We start from the raw sequence: 16,100 nt of genomic DNA on the forward strand, positions 1-16,100 counted from the left end.
ACACAACAACCCCAGTGCCCTCAGCCGCTCCTCACAGGACTTGTGTTCCAGGCCCTTCACCAGCTTTGTAGCCCTTCTCTGGACACCTTCCAGGGCCTCGATGTCCTTCTTGTACTGAGGGGCCCAAAACTGAACACAGTACATGGCACAGTGCAGGTTCCTGGTCAGCTTTGTCCACCAGGAGCCCCGGCTCCTTGCTGCAGAGCTGCTGGCCAGACAGCAAGCTCCCCGTGTGCACTGGTGGGGGGGGCAGTTCCTCCCCAGGGGAAGGACATGACATCCCCTTTGAACTGAAGTTAATGGGATTCCTGTCATCCCACTTCTCCAGCCTGTTGAGGTCCCTCTGAATGGCAGCACAGGCAGCCGGTACCTCCTCTTCATTCGCAACATATGCAGACCTGCTGGGGGTGCGCTCTGCACCGCTGTCCAGGCAGGAGGACATTACGGCAGGCGGTGCTGAACTCCTGGCTAAAGCTGAGATAAACAGCACCTACTGCTTTCCCCACATCCACCACTGCAGTCATTTCATTGCAGAAGTCCGTGGGGTTGCTCAAGCATCATTTCCCCTTCATAAAAACATGCTGACATTTCCTGATCAACTTCTTGTCCTTCACATGTCTGGAAAGGGCTTCCAGGCCTATTTGCTCCACCACCTTCACAGGGATTGAAGCGACACGGCACTGTGCTTTAAGCTGGCAGGCAGCTGATCATCAGAGTCCACCGTGGGATGGGGCAGAGAATCAGAAAAAAGGCAGACCTCTTGGGTTGAGATAAAGACAGTACAGCAGGGCAGAAAAGCAAGGGAAAATAATGATAGAATACATGAACCAAGTGACGCACAATGGAATTGCTCACCACCCGCTGACCGATGCCCAGCCAGACCCCAAGCAATGGTCACCCCCTGGCCAACTTCCCCCCAGTTTTACTGCTCGGCATGGTGCCATGTGGCATGGAATACGTTAGGGTCCTGGCTGCATCCTCTCTCAGCTCCTCGTGCACCCCCAGGTACCTCACTGCCAGGGCAGCGCGAGGAGCTGAACAGTCCTTGGCTCTGTGTGTGCGCTGCTCTGCAGCAACTAAAACATCCCTGTGTTATCAACACGGTTTTCATCAAAAGTCCAAAGGACAGCACCACTTGAGCCTCTACAAAGGAAATTAGCTCTATCCCAGCCCAAACCAGGACACAAGGATTCTCCTTCTTGCCCTTCTTGAAGACAAGTGTGATATTTGCTCTCATAGTCAAGAGTGGCCTTGCAACGACGCTGCCAAGCTCCATCAGCGCTCCCATGGGCTTCTGGATGTCCTGTTTGTTTAAGTGTTCCCTAAACTGGCCCTACTCCAGTAAGGCTGAGTCTTCTTGGTTCGGGCTTTCTGATGCGTCTTATGGCCCTGGGATTGCTGAAGTAGTACTGGCCTTACCAGTAGAGATGAGGAACTCAAAACCTTCTTTGCCTTGGTCTTCTACATCCTGTCTTGCTGGTTCACTTCCCCCATTCAGCAGCAAGCCCACATTTTTCCCAGCCTCCCTTTTGCTGCCAGTGCAGCTGTAGAAGCCCTTCTTGCCTTCCACGTCCCTCACCAGATTCAACTGCGGGTGGGCTTTTGCTTTCCTAACCCCACACTCAGCATCTCTGTGTTACTCCCAGGGTGACCTGACCTTGCCTCTACATTTTGTGTCTGAGTTTTATCAGGAACTTTTTCATACATGTGGGCTTCTTGCCATCTTCGCTTGCCTTCCTGCACGTGGGGATGGACCGTTCTTAACCTTCCAAGAGGTGAACTTTCAAAATCAGCCAGCTGTCCTGGACCATCTCCCACACCAATCGTTCTGTACTGTTGAGGAGGGCGGTCAACTGAATATGCCTGGCTGAAAATGATTTTTGTTGCAGCTGACCTTAATAAAGCACAAGTTCAACACCGACACGTACCATTTATTAAACAAACTGAACTCTGACAGTGATGAATGTTAAGTCTCTCTCTATACTTTTACCATTACAGAGATTTCAAACATGCTGCCTCCCCATCTTTTCCAAGAATTAAACTTATTTAAATGATTCTGTATCTTTTACTTTAAATATTATAGGAAGATTTTTTTTTCCAGCTAATTCATTTTAAGGATGAGATAAGCACTGTTCTGATTATTTTTAAACTACTGAAGCTCAACTGACCCCCAAAGACACTCCAAAGAAGCCTCAAGAGTCTCCACCCAACAGCATCTGAGCTTTTCGCTCAGGCAGAGCATATGAGTTTATTTTAGTGATGATTATGCCACGGTCCCTGTACAACATTGTAAGCAAATCCATTATGATCACACAATGTAATTTGGTATGAGTAAAGCAGCTTCAGGATTACACAGGTATGTACTTGTGGGGTAACAAGTCTTACTAACATACGGCCAAGACGAACTGCTCTGGCTAAGCAACCTGATCTCTCAGCCTGGACACAAATATCCTCTTTTAGGGATTTATCAGGAAAAGGGTGGAGTGAGGAGAACGTGCTAAGTCCAGCTGGTGTAACACTCACCAACAAAGGGGTCACAGGGTTGAAGGGAAATACAGTGCCTGAAAGCCAGTGGTCATCTCTAAGGCGAATTCATCCACCCACAATTAATTCCCCATAAGTTTCTGAAAAGGGTATGCCCAGAAGCAGAGAAAAATTCTAAGAAAAGAAAAAACAGACAGAAAAACTCTAACTACAGACACAGGTCATGAGCACTCAGTTGCACAACACAGGTAGAAACTATAAGCTCTGTGGAAAGAATATCTTTTTGTTGTGTGTATGGTACACAAACTGAGAGGGATGACCAATGTCTGGGAACTTACAGATGCTACTGTTAAAAAAAAAAAGTAACTTTTCATGCCCAAATACCATTACTAATTCAGAAAACTGCAGCAGATTTATTTCAGTAGAGAATTCCCTAGGAAAGGCACCAATCTCTGCGAGTTAAAGGTACCTCTGCCAAAGCCAGGATTTGCCCCTCTCCCTTTGATTCTGTTGAGGAAATACAAACCTCAAGTGGGCCACTGACTTATCGAGGGGCACAGAGAAAATATATTAACACAAAGAAACTAATTACCTGGTAATAGTTCAAACTCTCTAGGCACCACCATGATCAAAAAGGTTAGGATGATAAACCGTACAATTTCTCACAAACAAAGCTATCTAAAGCAGAAAAACATAAAACAAACAAACAAAAACCCACCAGCACCGTGTTAAATGCAAGCTGTAATTTTGTTTTGTCACTTCATTACTTAATGCATTGTGTTCACTGACATTTGTTAGCACAGGCAGCTATTTACTAGCTCTGGCACATGCAGCCAGAAGCTGAACATGTCAATTGCTAGTCCTCACCTCCTTCTGCTAGCTGCTCGAGGACTGAGGCTAAGAAAGGAAAGCAAAGAAACTTCAGACAGATTTTAAAGCTCTTTCTCTTCATCAAGCTTATCTTTATTTCCTTTGAAAGTAGGACCAAAATCAACTGAAATGCCAGACAACATTTCTGAATCAATTTCCACAAAAATTGGAAATTTAATCAGAGAATGGAATACAAGCAGTTTCAATTGCTAATTAGTTTTCTCAATCATTCCATTATTTCAACCAAAATTTTGGTGAGCAAGGAGATTTGCTTATGGCACTATAAAATAAAATAAATTAAAAATCCACAACCATTTATTTTCATTATTCAGCAGCTGAACTGCATGAATATGTACCAACAAACTGCTAGGGAAGTGGAAATAAATACTGCAGCATTAAAGTACAACATACTGTATAATGTAATAAAACCATGTTATAAAACTAGAAACAATTCTCTTTTTTAGAATTACCCTTTCAAGTATAAACAATGATTATGTGTCCTTTAAGTGCAAAAGATGTTGTTAACTGAAGAGTTACTTCTTTTGCCTTCGTAGACAAAACCATTCCAGGCAACGCTTCCGGTGCTCTTCTCTCCGATGGTCTGATTCAAGGCTGCCTGAACCACTTCACCAAGCCGTGGGTTGACTTAAATGAGCTACAGAAAAGTTGTGATTCTATGGCTTACGTACTGCAAAACCACAATCAATAATCACTTCAAATAACAAAAGCTGTGCACAACAGACAAAACATTTAAAACAATTTCCTTATACTTCTAAATATAACTTAATGAAAGGCCTATTTTTGCTTTGGTTGGAGGCTGCTTGTTTTTCTTCCCCCCATATTTTCAAAGAACATAAGAGTCTACAGATTGACGTGATTCCAGAGAAAATCTGCACTGCCACTGTCAGTCAAAGGGATAGGATCTTCCATAATGAGACAGCGTGAGAGCACTAGCAGGCAAAATAAATTAGTTTTTTTATGTATTTACATCCATGTTTTTATGACATTTCTTTATTGTTGCTACCCTATAAGCATCAAAGACCCTGATCTAGCCAGGTAAGGCTGAAGACTGGGGAGAAAGCAGGGGGAAGGGGGAATGCAAGCAAATTTCCAACATCTGAAGCTTTTTGTAAAATAAAAGCAACTCTTTTTTTTTTTTTTTTTACTATATTTCTCTAAGCTGATAGCACATATACAAAGAAGTCAGCTAAAATCACCACTTGTAAAGCACTGAAATGTCTGTGCGAGCGTTGTATACACCAGTATCTTTATAAAAGGTGACCAAAGGAAAACCATGGAAGAAAAAGCATCATCACTATTCCTTCTGATCGTCTGAAAGCTAGACCAAACAAAATCACCTGAATACATCTTCCCATTCTGCAAGTTGTCACCTGCAAGCTGGAATTTATAAAATAACTACTAACAGACATGCTGTTTCCTCCTCTGAAATGAAATCCAAATGATTTCCAATTTGCAAACTTGTTATCCTTGCCATCTCAAAAGTCTACAATACTTACAAAAGAAAGGATTTTAAAATAAAAGGATATTTAAAAAATGGAAGAAAGCCCTGATACTGCAAAAAGCTTCAGGTAAGCAAATTTTATAGCAATATCTACCAAGCAAGAGATAACTGCGCAAGCAAGAACACAAGCTTTTCCACTTCTATCTACAAAATATATTTATATACACTTATACACACAGGGAAATTGAAGCTGCTATCCTCAGAGCGTTATCACACTCCTCTTAGAAGTTATGAGTGCAATAGCATCTTGCTGAACCACTGGAGGAAAAATTACTTATTCTTAGAGGCATGGAATACAGCTTCAGGAAAAGCAGTAGGGTATCACGACTGCAAAGCCCAAGCTGTATGGGTAAAAGGAAAAATGTTTTATGAGGCAAAAATCTAAATATCACCCTTTTGCTTTGCTAAAAACTAGATTTATTTGCATGAGGTTTCTCCGGCAGGATTTTGATCCACGAGCCAACCTACAGCAGAAGGCAATCACACCCAAAGATCCAGAATAAAGTGATGAGCCTATGCTGACAGAGCCTGGATGCATTTGGGAACACAAATAACGAGAAACAGAGCAGCTGTAAACATTTATTTCTGCTTTCCGCACTTCAGGCAACAGCTCCTAACTCCAAGAGCCCGTGGCGAGCTGACTGCTGACATACCCTCCTCTTGCAATCTTCCCCCACCTGCCTAGACAGATTAAAAAGGTCTCTAGAAATCAAGCCACATCAAGAAATGAGATTTTATTTTTCCCTTCGCGCTGACATTTTAACCGGGCGGCGTTCCCCCCCCCCTCAGAAACACCCGCTCTCGGTCCGGTGCTCTTCCACATAGGGCTCCGGGGGGAGTTTCCACACGCTGTTGAGGGAAGGGTTGTTGAAAGAAGGGTTGATGAGGGCAGGGGTTGTTGAGGGAAGGGTTGTTGAGGGAAGGGGTTCTCTGAGGGCCGCCCAGGGCTGCCCCCTGCCCGCTCCTCGCCGCGGAGCCGCGGCCGCCTCCCCTCAGGCGGCCCCGGGGCGGGAAGCGGCGCCGGCACCGGCCCTCAGAGGCACCACAGCGCCGGGGCCGCTGAGGGGAGCCCGAGCGGCCGGGCCCCGCTGCCCGCCCTCCAACAAAGTTGAGGGGAAGGGTTAAGGGACGGGGTGTCCCCCCCTTCCCGTCCCAGCCCCAGGGGCTCCGTCCCGTGCCCTCCTCCCTTCACTTCGCCATGGCGTCCCGGCCCCCGGTCACTCACCGCGGGTACGGGGCGGCGGGAGGAGGACGAAGACGTGGGCGCAAGCGGCGATGAGGAGCCAGCGCTCGCAGCCGGGCTGCCGAGGCATCGCGGCGGGGGAAGGAGAGGAGCGGGGGGCACGGCGCTGCCCGCCTCTGCCGAGCGGCCTCCGGCTGGTGGCGGTGCCGCCGCCTGCCCGCCCTCCTCCCCTCCCTCCCCCGCCAGGGCCCGGCAGGACCGGGCGCCAGCGCCGGGAGGAGGAGGAGGAGGACGAGGAGGAGGAGGAGGAAGGGAGGGAGGGAGGGAGGCGGCGTGGGGCCGCGGCGCCCTCTGGCGGGCGGCAGCGGCCGCTCCTCCCCGCCGGCTCCGGCCTCTCGCTGCCGGGGCCCGCAGGAGGCCCCGCGCCCCTCTGGTTGGTGCCTGCCTGAGGGGCGGCTCCGGCCGAAGGGTACGGCTTAATTTTAAAACCGTTAGTTATGACACATACCCCCATTTATCGTTATGGACTGTATGGTTACGGACTGTAAAGTTACGGACCATATAGTTACGGATTAAGTTCGCAATATTAGAACACCAAATCATCCTGATAAGCACAGCTCTCCATAACCAGTATCAAACATCAAGCAGCCATTACCAAAACCAATTAAGATGTCTTTAATTCTCAATGCTCAATTACAAACTCCACAGGAGGTCCTCCAACAAGGTTTCTACATTGTTCAATTTAAAGAAGTTTTTTTTTATTCTTCATTTCTCATGAGCAAACTTAAATATTGTCAAACAAATGATATCCAGCACTCTTACAGGAACAGGGTCCAAATTAACAAGTGGCCTAGTACATCTCTAAATGCCTCACAAAGCGTTGCCCCAGAGTATGCTAAGCCTCCAGGCAGCCATCTCATAACTCCGTGTAACCACATAGCCCTTGTACTGCCATGAGCAGGCCGTCAGTTTTGTAGTGAATTTGCAAGGCCTCGGGGCTGCAGCCAGTCTGAACTTTCTTGACCTGCCCGCACCTTTATTTCACTTTGTTAAGCTGTGACAGCTTGCTCTCTAATCGACCAGGTGTCCAAGACTACATGTACAATTGTCTGTCTTTCTTCAGCTGCAAATCATTGAAGAAAGATCACTAATACGAAAGCTTGTTCACAAACAAAAAGTGACCCCACATGTATTCTGGAGTGAGGATGAAGCAGCCACCAACACGAACATCATATTCTTCCCAGTGAAAGACTCCTCAGGCTGACAACTTGCTGTGATGTCCCCAGCACCAGAATGAAACTGCCAGCCTTCAGACCCAGAGGAGCAGCAGAACAGTGAGCATAACACCAGGAAAAGGAATAGAAACCAGGCGGTGTATGTACAATGTTAACTAAACTGTCATTTTTTCACCATTCACTATCATTCTTTTCATTTGTACCAACTAGGTCTGCATTAATAATGATGAGATCCTTTACCTTTTATTTAACAAAAAATTCTTGGTTTTACTTACACGTAAGGTGTGTTTCCTCTGTGCCCTTAAACACAATTTAGAGTGTGACACCTGGCATGCCGAGGTAACAATTGCTTACACACTGGGTACTCATAGCCATGAATTCCACCCAACTCTGTATGTACACGTTTTTTCACATTAAATACAAATTTCCATCACAGACACTCCCCTCCTACCAACCCAATCACTCAGTACCCACTGATCTCACTGGACACATCTGGTTCAACCTCCAGGTAAACCATAAACTTCCTATGTTTTTAATTCAGTAAGGCCAACAGCATGGTACCCGACCTAGACCCTTCATAAATACTCTGCAGCTTTTAGATATACTGCCTTCTTTTCCTGACAGATCAAGCATTCAGTAGGGTACCTTAAGTATGCCAGAGAGGTGATTTTGAAGATGAATGGAAAACTTTTCATAGTGATAAATGTTCACTCTCACTGCAAGTTCAGGCAAGCACATCTATATCACCGTAACTTGGTAGCAGACTTCACACTTCCCTTTAAAACTACCTCAATAGAAATATATTAGCCAGACTTCCCTAGGGAATAAGACTTGCTAAATCTATTTGCATAGATCCATCTTATATTACTGGTGGTTGAAGAGAAAGGGAAAATTGGACATGAGAGTGAGCAACCAGTTTGTTATTTCCCTTACAGAACAATCTCTTGTAGCTGACATTCTGATTCACTAAATACGTTACTGGCCTCGAGAACAATTCTTATACAAAAGAAGTAGAAACTTTCATACTATGTTTCTCTAATTCTAATTTTCGAAATTCTGATTTAGAGAATTCTCTAAATTCTCTAATTCTCTAAAAGTTATGAATCCTTCTGCATATCTGCATATGTATATCTGCATTTGATTGTTTTTCCCTGTAGGTTTCAGGCACGTTTCCTGCCTTTTCTCCTATTTCTCTGTTCTGTGCTGGTTTCTGTAAGTGTGCATGTCACAAAGATCGTGCCCTCAACATTTGGGATAAACACGATACTTCTCACTTTCAAGATGGTTAAGAAACACCCATATTCGAATGTTTCCCTGCTCAGCAATCAATAAGAAAAAAAGAAAAAGAAAGAAGGAAAGAAAGGAAAGGAAAGGAAAGGAAAGGAAAGGGAAGGGAAGGGGAAGGGAAGGGAAGGGAAGGGAAGGGAAGGGAAGGGAAGGGAAGGGAAGGGAAGGGAAGGGAAGGGAAGGGAAGGGAAGGGAAGGGAAGGGAAGGGAAGGGAAGGGAAGGGAAGGGAAGGGAAGGGAAGGGAAGGGAAGGGAAGGGAAGGGAAGGGAAGGGAAGGGAAGGGAAGGGAAGGGAAGGGAAGGGAAGGGAAGGGAAGGGAAGGGAAGGGAAGGGAAGGGAAGGGAAGGGAAGGGAAGGGAAGGGAAGGGAAGGGAAGGGAAGGGAAGGGAAGGGAAGGGAAGGGAAGGGAAGGGAAGGGAAGGGAAGGGAAGGGAAGGGAAGGGAAGGGAAGGGAAGGGAAGGGAAGGGAAGGGAAGGGAAGGGAAGGAAGGAAGGAAGGAAGGAAGGAAGGAAGGAAGGAAGGAAGGAAGGAAGGAAGGAAGGAAGGAAGGAAGGAAGGAAGGAAGGAAGGAAGGAAGGAAGGAAGGAAGGAAGGAAGGAAGGAAGGAAGGAAGGAAGGAAGGAAGGAAGGAAGAGAAAAAAGATGGGACGTAGCCAATGTTTTGGTTTCTTTCAAGTATAACAGAAATTTCACTGTAACAACCTTACCCAAAATATGGAACTCTTACATGAATCATAATGTTCTCCAACTGTTAAGAAAAATACCACTTAAATGTTTTATATTCAAGGCTGGGAAGGGGAAGAAATAAATCCTTTTCTTCGATTCTACTGTACGTACAAACTCAGATTATGGATGTCTGTTGTTCTAACTACTCCACTGGGAGTTTCCATTTCAGGAAGGATGAAAATAAGGAACTTTCTGGTAAGGAATACAGAAGTTCAGAGCAACACTAAACATCCTTTCCTGATAATATTACATTATATTATAATCATACATTAATAACTAATTCAAATGTAGCACTGATGCTGTCCCATGTTTTAGATTAATTAGGGGGACTACAAATCCCAAAGAAATACTGTCAAATATATATGCGTAGAGTTATGCACATCGAATTTACTTTGTCCTTATAGGATGTCTTTTCCAGATATTAAATACAAATTAAGCATTTCAGATAAATTATTCTTCACAATGACATTTTTAGAAGAAAACAAAGCAAAAAAAAGGCATGTTTTCCAGAACTAAAAGTAAATTAGGACTTTCTGGAAAAAGAGTAATGAAAAAAGTAAATGACTGTGTCTTCTGAAAATTTGCAATAGCATGTGTGTTACAGAAATTTTACATCCAATTTACTATATTTTAGTCAATAAAATTTAGTATTGTAGTGTAAACTGTGTGATTACGAGGCCTGTAGAATTTCTGAGATTTTTTACTTACCACTTTGTGGAAGATTTGCTGCTTTACTTCAGCTTGACAGTTTGATCCAAAAGACAGAGCAATATTTCACCAATTAAAAATTGTCCATGATTTGAATGGGGACAACTTTTCACCTGTTATTTCGGTCCTAAAACCACTTTATGGGCCTAAACAGTTAGAGATCAACAGGACCCTGCACATGGTAAATTTCAGTCTTTACACCTTTTAATAGATTCAGTGTTACTATTTTAATCTTTTTCATGTATCAAGTGGCTGCAAGAAGATAGAGAATCCAGAGTCCCAATGGAGAAAGAAGCTTGTAGTAGTTATAGCAAGTGTTTATTATTATACAAAGCATAAGGATAAGCTTTCACAATATAAACTTGTATTCCAACTGTGCCATTTAGGCTAATGTTTTATTCAGTCCTTCCTTTACATAAACCAAAGAACAGATAATGTTTCTAGCCCAGAACAAAATGCTCAGATAGTCGTGTTAGAAAAAATGCAACAGTGGGAGAAGTTCCAAGGTAGAAGATGACAACCAAGTCCACTTGAGACCAGCTGGGCTGGCATGCGGTGCAAGGGTGGTTTGACTTTGAGCACAGGCAGCCCAACAGCGATTCAGGATACTCAAATGGCTTCGTCATCTATTCCTGCAGGGCTATAATATGGAAAAAGCAAAGGGAAATAATGAACCAGAAACAAGAACAATTACTGAGGTGGAGAACTTGACTGAAACTAATTTGTTATATCATCCATTTGAAATATGTTGAACTAATCCAGGAATGACAGTGCACTTGCGTGGTTTCTTGCAATGGATGGGGCAGGAAGGCCTTTTCAGCAGTGGGACATGCCTGTTAGTCACACAAGTTGCGCTCCGTTCCAGCTCTTCCTCAGGCTGCTGCAGTTTCACCCCTTTGTCCAGCTCAGCAAGTGATATAAGCAGGGTCCAAACCTGAGGCTGTGAATAATCCTGTAGGAATCAGCAAAAACAACCAAATGAGTCCAAAACTGCACAATTAATTTGAATCACAAGATGCATCTAGAAACTGAATTTCTCAGTTTTCAGCTAGTGGAGACCAAAATTCATTGATAGTTTTCTATTAACGTCATGATATCCAGCTGAACCCTTAGGAGTACATCTACATTTGTTAAATGCTAGGCAGTGAGCTTGATCATGGGTGCTCTGATAGTCTACGCTGCTCAGCCCTTAACTTCACTCCCTCATCCCATTTGGATCACTCAAAATAGCTCTCCCCAGGAGAAGTCTGCAGTAGTGTGGAAAGCCCTGTGTGGTGTGGATGTGGCTCGGGTCAGTGTGTCTTGGGCTGGGCTTTGCCCCATCTTGTTCAGAAGGATTGGTCTAATTGCAGTATTGGAGCACGTGTGTGCTGCAAGCCTGACAAGCAAAATGCTGAGGGAGATCAGCACTACAGTCAACCCTGGGGCAGCCCGCAGTGCAGTCTGAATTCCTTAGTCTCTCTCCTTCTGGGGTTAATTTGGGAAGCACCTGCTCTTTATTAAAAACTGAGGACTCCACCTTGAGGTAAGCCTTAGGGTATTCAATCCAACCTTTATGGAGAATGACCTGGGACTTGGGATGGAAGAAGGGAACATGACAATACAGGTATTTCAGCATCTTTGAATCATAAAGACTAAGCCATGGGTGAGAATCAGGAGTTCTGTCAATTCATGACACAGATCCCCAGCATCTTGAGAAAGCTGCTTTAGGCATCAGTGCTTCAATCTACCTTTTTAGTCCCCACCTTGAAATTTCTGATCGGATCATTCTTGCAAGCATCGCTGAACATCTTTTGCCTCTGGACTGCCAGATTCCAGATGTGAGTTACCTTCTGAAATGCATAATCTCAGAGAAACAAATGATCATGCTTATTATTCAGGTAGCGTAAAGAATATAACCTTGTAGCTGCAGTTTGTCAAGTTTAACGTTTCCTAAATTTGTGGTTTAAAATGTGCAATAGCAGTAAAACAACAGGTCTGTGTAGGAGAGATGCAACCTTGGATACTGCAATACTTTGGAAGGTGAAGCTAGAAACTAAATTTCCTCCCTTTCCCCAGGCCCCCAAAGCCTTCATTCCCTCGTTCCCACAGGATCATAGCTTAGTTGCAGAATCTGATCCTTTATTGTTCTTGCCATATTGTTTCGGCCCTTAAATTTCACTGACTGTAATTTAGAACATCCACAGATGTGCAAAGTCCGAATGTTGACTTTAGTCATTCTGCACCCCTGAATTTCTACCTCCTCTTTGGCTTTGTTCTAACTACTACAGTATTTCTAATCTATCCAAAAAAAAATCTACCAAAAAAAAATATATCAAACTGTCAGTGTCCTGTGGACAGCACATAAAGCACATTATCCCTAAGATAGTGTTAACATTTTGTAACATTCAACAATGTACAATTATCTTTTTTTTTTTTTTTTTTTGCTTTTCTACTATTCGAAACTCAGTGTTTTGTCCAGTTTTATTTGATAATACCTTTAAAAGCAAATAATTTGATTAGAAATGTATCTAGGTTCAGAACTGTTTTAAGTGATTTAATCCCATGTGATATTGATAGGATGGTTCAGTTATAAATTATTTTAGTCCTAGATTTTTGGAAAACTCTTTCAAAATTGGTATCTGCAGACAAATAGCTGTCAGGCTAAAATTATGGGGGGAAAAGCATTATTTTAATTTCTTGAGACTCTTGGGTGATGAGAAGATGATTTTTGCATCTGTCTTTGTATCGCACACAGTCAAGGAGAAACAAGGGTAATGCTTCTAGAGGCAAATGTAGAGGAACGAAGCTTTTCAGCCTTGATTATAAACCATGGGCATATTGCCGACTCCGTTGGTCAAATGAACAGCCTGCCTAAAAGAACTGTCAGACTTGATACTCTTTCCTGTTTTGTCTCCTGCTGCTTCCATCTGACACAAAATTGCCTCTACCAAGCGTATCTGAGCTCTTTGTATTTTCCGTGCTGAGTGCAGCTATCTGAAAATAACGAACATCAGTCCTAAAGTACTTGATAGTCTCTTTTTATCAATATATGAAAATACCACCTTTTCAACGGAGAGAGTCACAGTATAGTTGAACAGCAAGGGCTTTAAGTGAGCAAAATGACATAGGAACCAAATGTTTCCATATATTATAAAGAGCTTAGTGGACATACTGACTACTTTCCTCTTCTTCTGTTCCTACAGGAAAAGAAAGAGTGGTATAGAGAATTGCCTTCCCTTCTCCGCTGTGTGCTAAGTCATAGTGGCAGGGAGAAGAACAGGTGAACTGCTCAAGGAACACTGCAGTGGATAGGCAAATAGTGTTCTCTGATTTTGTCTCAGCAATTTTTCTGCTGTTTTGATGCTGTTTGAGATGTGTCTCTCAAGGGTTCCATCAGCTGCTGAGTTTACTGCCTCAACATTACAATTCTCACAAGTGGCTTCCACATATTTTATAGTTTTATTACATCTGCACTGTAAACTATGACGGTTTGGGAACCAAGTCAAGAGTTGTTATGCCATCCCAACATGGCAGAAGAAAAAAAAATCCCTGAGAGTAGGACAGACAAGTAGGCATTCAGAGATGTCCAAAGAGTGTGCAACATCCGAAGTAGGTTTCAAACCAAGGAAAAATCCATCCTGCAAGATGGCAATACCAAAGACTTTGAGGTATGTCTGTCTTACAACTTTTAATGCCAATAATCCCAAGAAATTCAGGGGGTTATACTCTCATCAGAACACTGTAAGCAATGGCTGGAATATAAGAGCTAGATTCTTTAGCTGAAGTAGTTCTCCTGTGATCCAGCTTGGGTGTGCACAATAATCACGCCGTGGAACAAGTAAGGTTGGAAAATCCTCACTAGCTGGTAAGTCTCCACATTTTATTTTGATGTAACTAGATTAGGTGTAGTTTTCTTATTTAGTCATGTGTTTCCATAGCTTTGTAGCTACATCGTTTCATAAATACTCTGCTCTTATCTTAATGACACTTGAGAGAAATCTCATCTCTAGTTGAGTAGCTAATGCCAACGCTATTTCTATAGGAGTGGGCTTCAAACCAGGAAACATGGATACTCTCACAGCATCCTGGCACATAGGGTTTTAAAAAGCTAGTGAGTTGCATGGACTGATACAGAGGACCAGCATGTAGAAGAGCCCTCTTTTCATAGAATCATGATCATTATCAGTCAGGAACGTTTTCTGGTGTAGAGCAAAATAACAGGAGGGAGTCCAAACCTCAGATCCAAATAAAGCTTTGACAATGACATCAGTGCTAGGTTGTGTCCTGATATCTGAAGACGTTTAGCACAGAGTGATAAACCACAGCAGCTGCTTTCACGCTGACAGCTCTGGGTTATACAGGCAGCTGGTGGCCTTATTTGATCACTGTCCTAAACAGTTCCTGAGGGGATGCACCTTCAGCATGCTTGCAGATGGCTCCAAGCCGGGGGATCAGTCAAAATCCTGGAGGGCAAGGCTGCCATTCAAAAGGCCTCAGAGGGGAAGCTAGAGATTTTTCTCAAAAAGAGCACAAGAAGAGTAAGTGGTCACAGGTTAGAGTGAGGGAAATTCTAAGGGGATGTAATGAAAAAAGTCACAGTGAGACAGGTTTGCCCAAAGAGGCTGAAAAGTCTCCATCCTTGGAGACATTCAGAACTTACTGGACAGGAGGCTGGGCAACCTCATCTAGGTACAGAGGTAGCCCTGCTCTGAGCGAGGGGTTGGACCAGATGACCTCCTGAGGTCCTTCCCAACTTAAATTATTATTCTATGATAGTAGGGAAAAGAACAGAAAATGACACAACACCTTTAAGGCACATACCTGCAGACATAATCAACCTATAATTCTGGGGTTTTAAACCATCTCATAGCACCGAAGTTGGTATTTTCTGCCTGAGGCCCCCACTTTGGCAAAACAGTGGTTTAAAATGATTATTTGGCAGAAGCATCAGTCATTATTAAAGGTAAACTGGTTCAACTCTGAGCTTGCCAGCCATTCTTGCCCATGAGTAGTCACTTAACAACTATCCCTTGACATGAACAAAATCATCCTCTTTGCTACAAAAATAGTTTTAATTATGACTGCATCTTGATCTTCTTTGCTTAAAGGTGGGCATCTGCATCATCCTGCTGAGTGGGGTTAGGGGAAACAAGGGCTGGGATAGTTAATCAGGTGAGGACATTCTTGAGCAAAACTGACAGAGGCAACCAGAGCACTCCTCGTTCCAGAAATCTTCAGTTATGAAATGGGCCTTAGGAGCCACTACAGTCTGGTGTCACTTCAGAGCACCTGCACTTACTGCAGCCTGTATTAGCCTCAAGATGTTTTAGATTATGTCCGCCAGCAACTGCTCCCTTAGGACTACTTCTGCTTTTGATACAGAAATTCAACTGGAACTGGATCACAAAAAACAAAGAATGTCACATGTGGTGCAGAGCCACTCACATACAACAACATCAAATGAACATGATGCATGAAAAAAGTCAAAGATGTTTAGGACATTAATGTCAAAGCCATAAAGAAAAAAAAATACTGAAGCAAAATATACAGTTCTAAATCAAAAATGCTGTTAAGACTCTTTGGAAAAAAATGCTTTTCAGACATGCCCAGTATGCTGTACTGCTTAACAGCAGTAACAAAACTGTATGTAGCTCTACAAAAACACCACTAACCCTGAGAAAATGCCTAAGAGATGCACAGTAAGCCCCAGAAACTGGAGCCTTGTGTAAACAGCGTGGAAAACAACCGAAGTGTTGAATTTTGCCTCAAAAGCTGTACAGACTTGGTGTGCTGGGTCTGGCCAGGATGGAGTTAACTTTCTTCACAACAGCCCTTGTGCAGCTATCCTTCCACCCCATCCCATCCACTGAGCAAGAAGCTGGGAGGGGAATAAGCTGGAAACCCTGACCTGAACTGGCCAAAGGGATGCTTCACACCATGTAACCCCATGCTCAGCAAGAAAAACTGGGTTAGAGGAAGAAGGGGGGTTGAACTCCAGTACGGCTGTTGCTTGGAGACTGGCTAACACTGCACTGCTTGTGAGAGGTGATGACTTACTGCCTTTGTGTCACTTCATGTTTTTTCTTCCTTATCCTCTTTCC

The 16,100-nt window shown here is 43.6% G+C and overlaps 1 protein-coding gene across 2 annotated transcripts in view; it reads right to left on the bottom strand.

Moving 5' to 3' along the window:
• The window catches only part of B3GLCT (beta 3-glucosyltransferase), a 63,422-nt gene extending 56,834 nt beyond the window's left edge, over window positions 1–6,588 (bottom strand). For both annotated transcript variants that reach the window (XM_066989719.1, XM_048055305.2), the window contains exon 1: window positions 6,102–6,588. In XM_066989719.1, coding sequence (XP_066845820.1) covers window positions 6,102–6,573 — 472 coding nt within the window. In that variant the 5' untranslated portion in view covers window positions 6,574–6,588. The remainder of the gene's footprint in view (window positions 1–6,101) is intronic.
• Window positions 6,589–16,100: the final 9,512 nt, after the last annotated feature.

Source organism: Anser cygnoides, chromosome 1 (genome assembly GCF_040182565.1).
Source record: "Anser cygnoides isolate HZ-2024a breed goose chromosome 1, Taihu_goose_T2T_genome, whole genome shotgun sequence".
Taxonomy (NCBI): domain Eukaryota; kingdom Metazoa; phylum Chordata; class Aves; order Anseriformes; family Anatidae; genus Anser; species Anser cygnoides.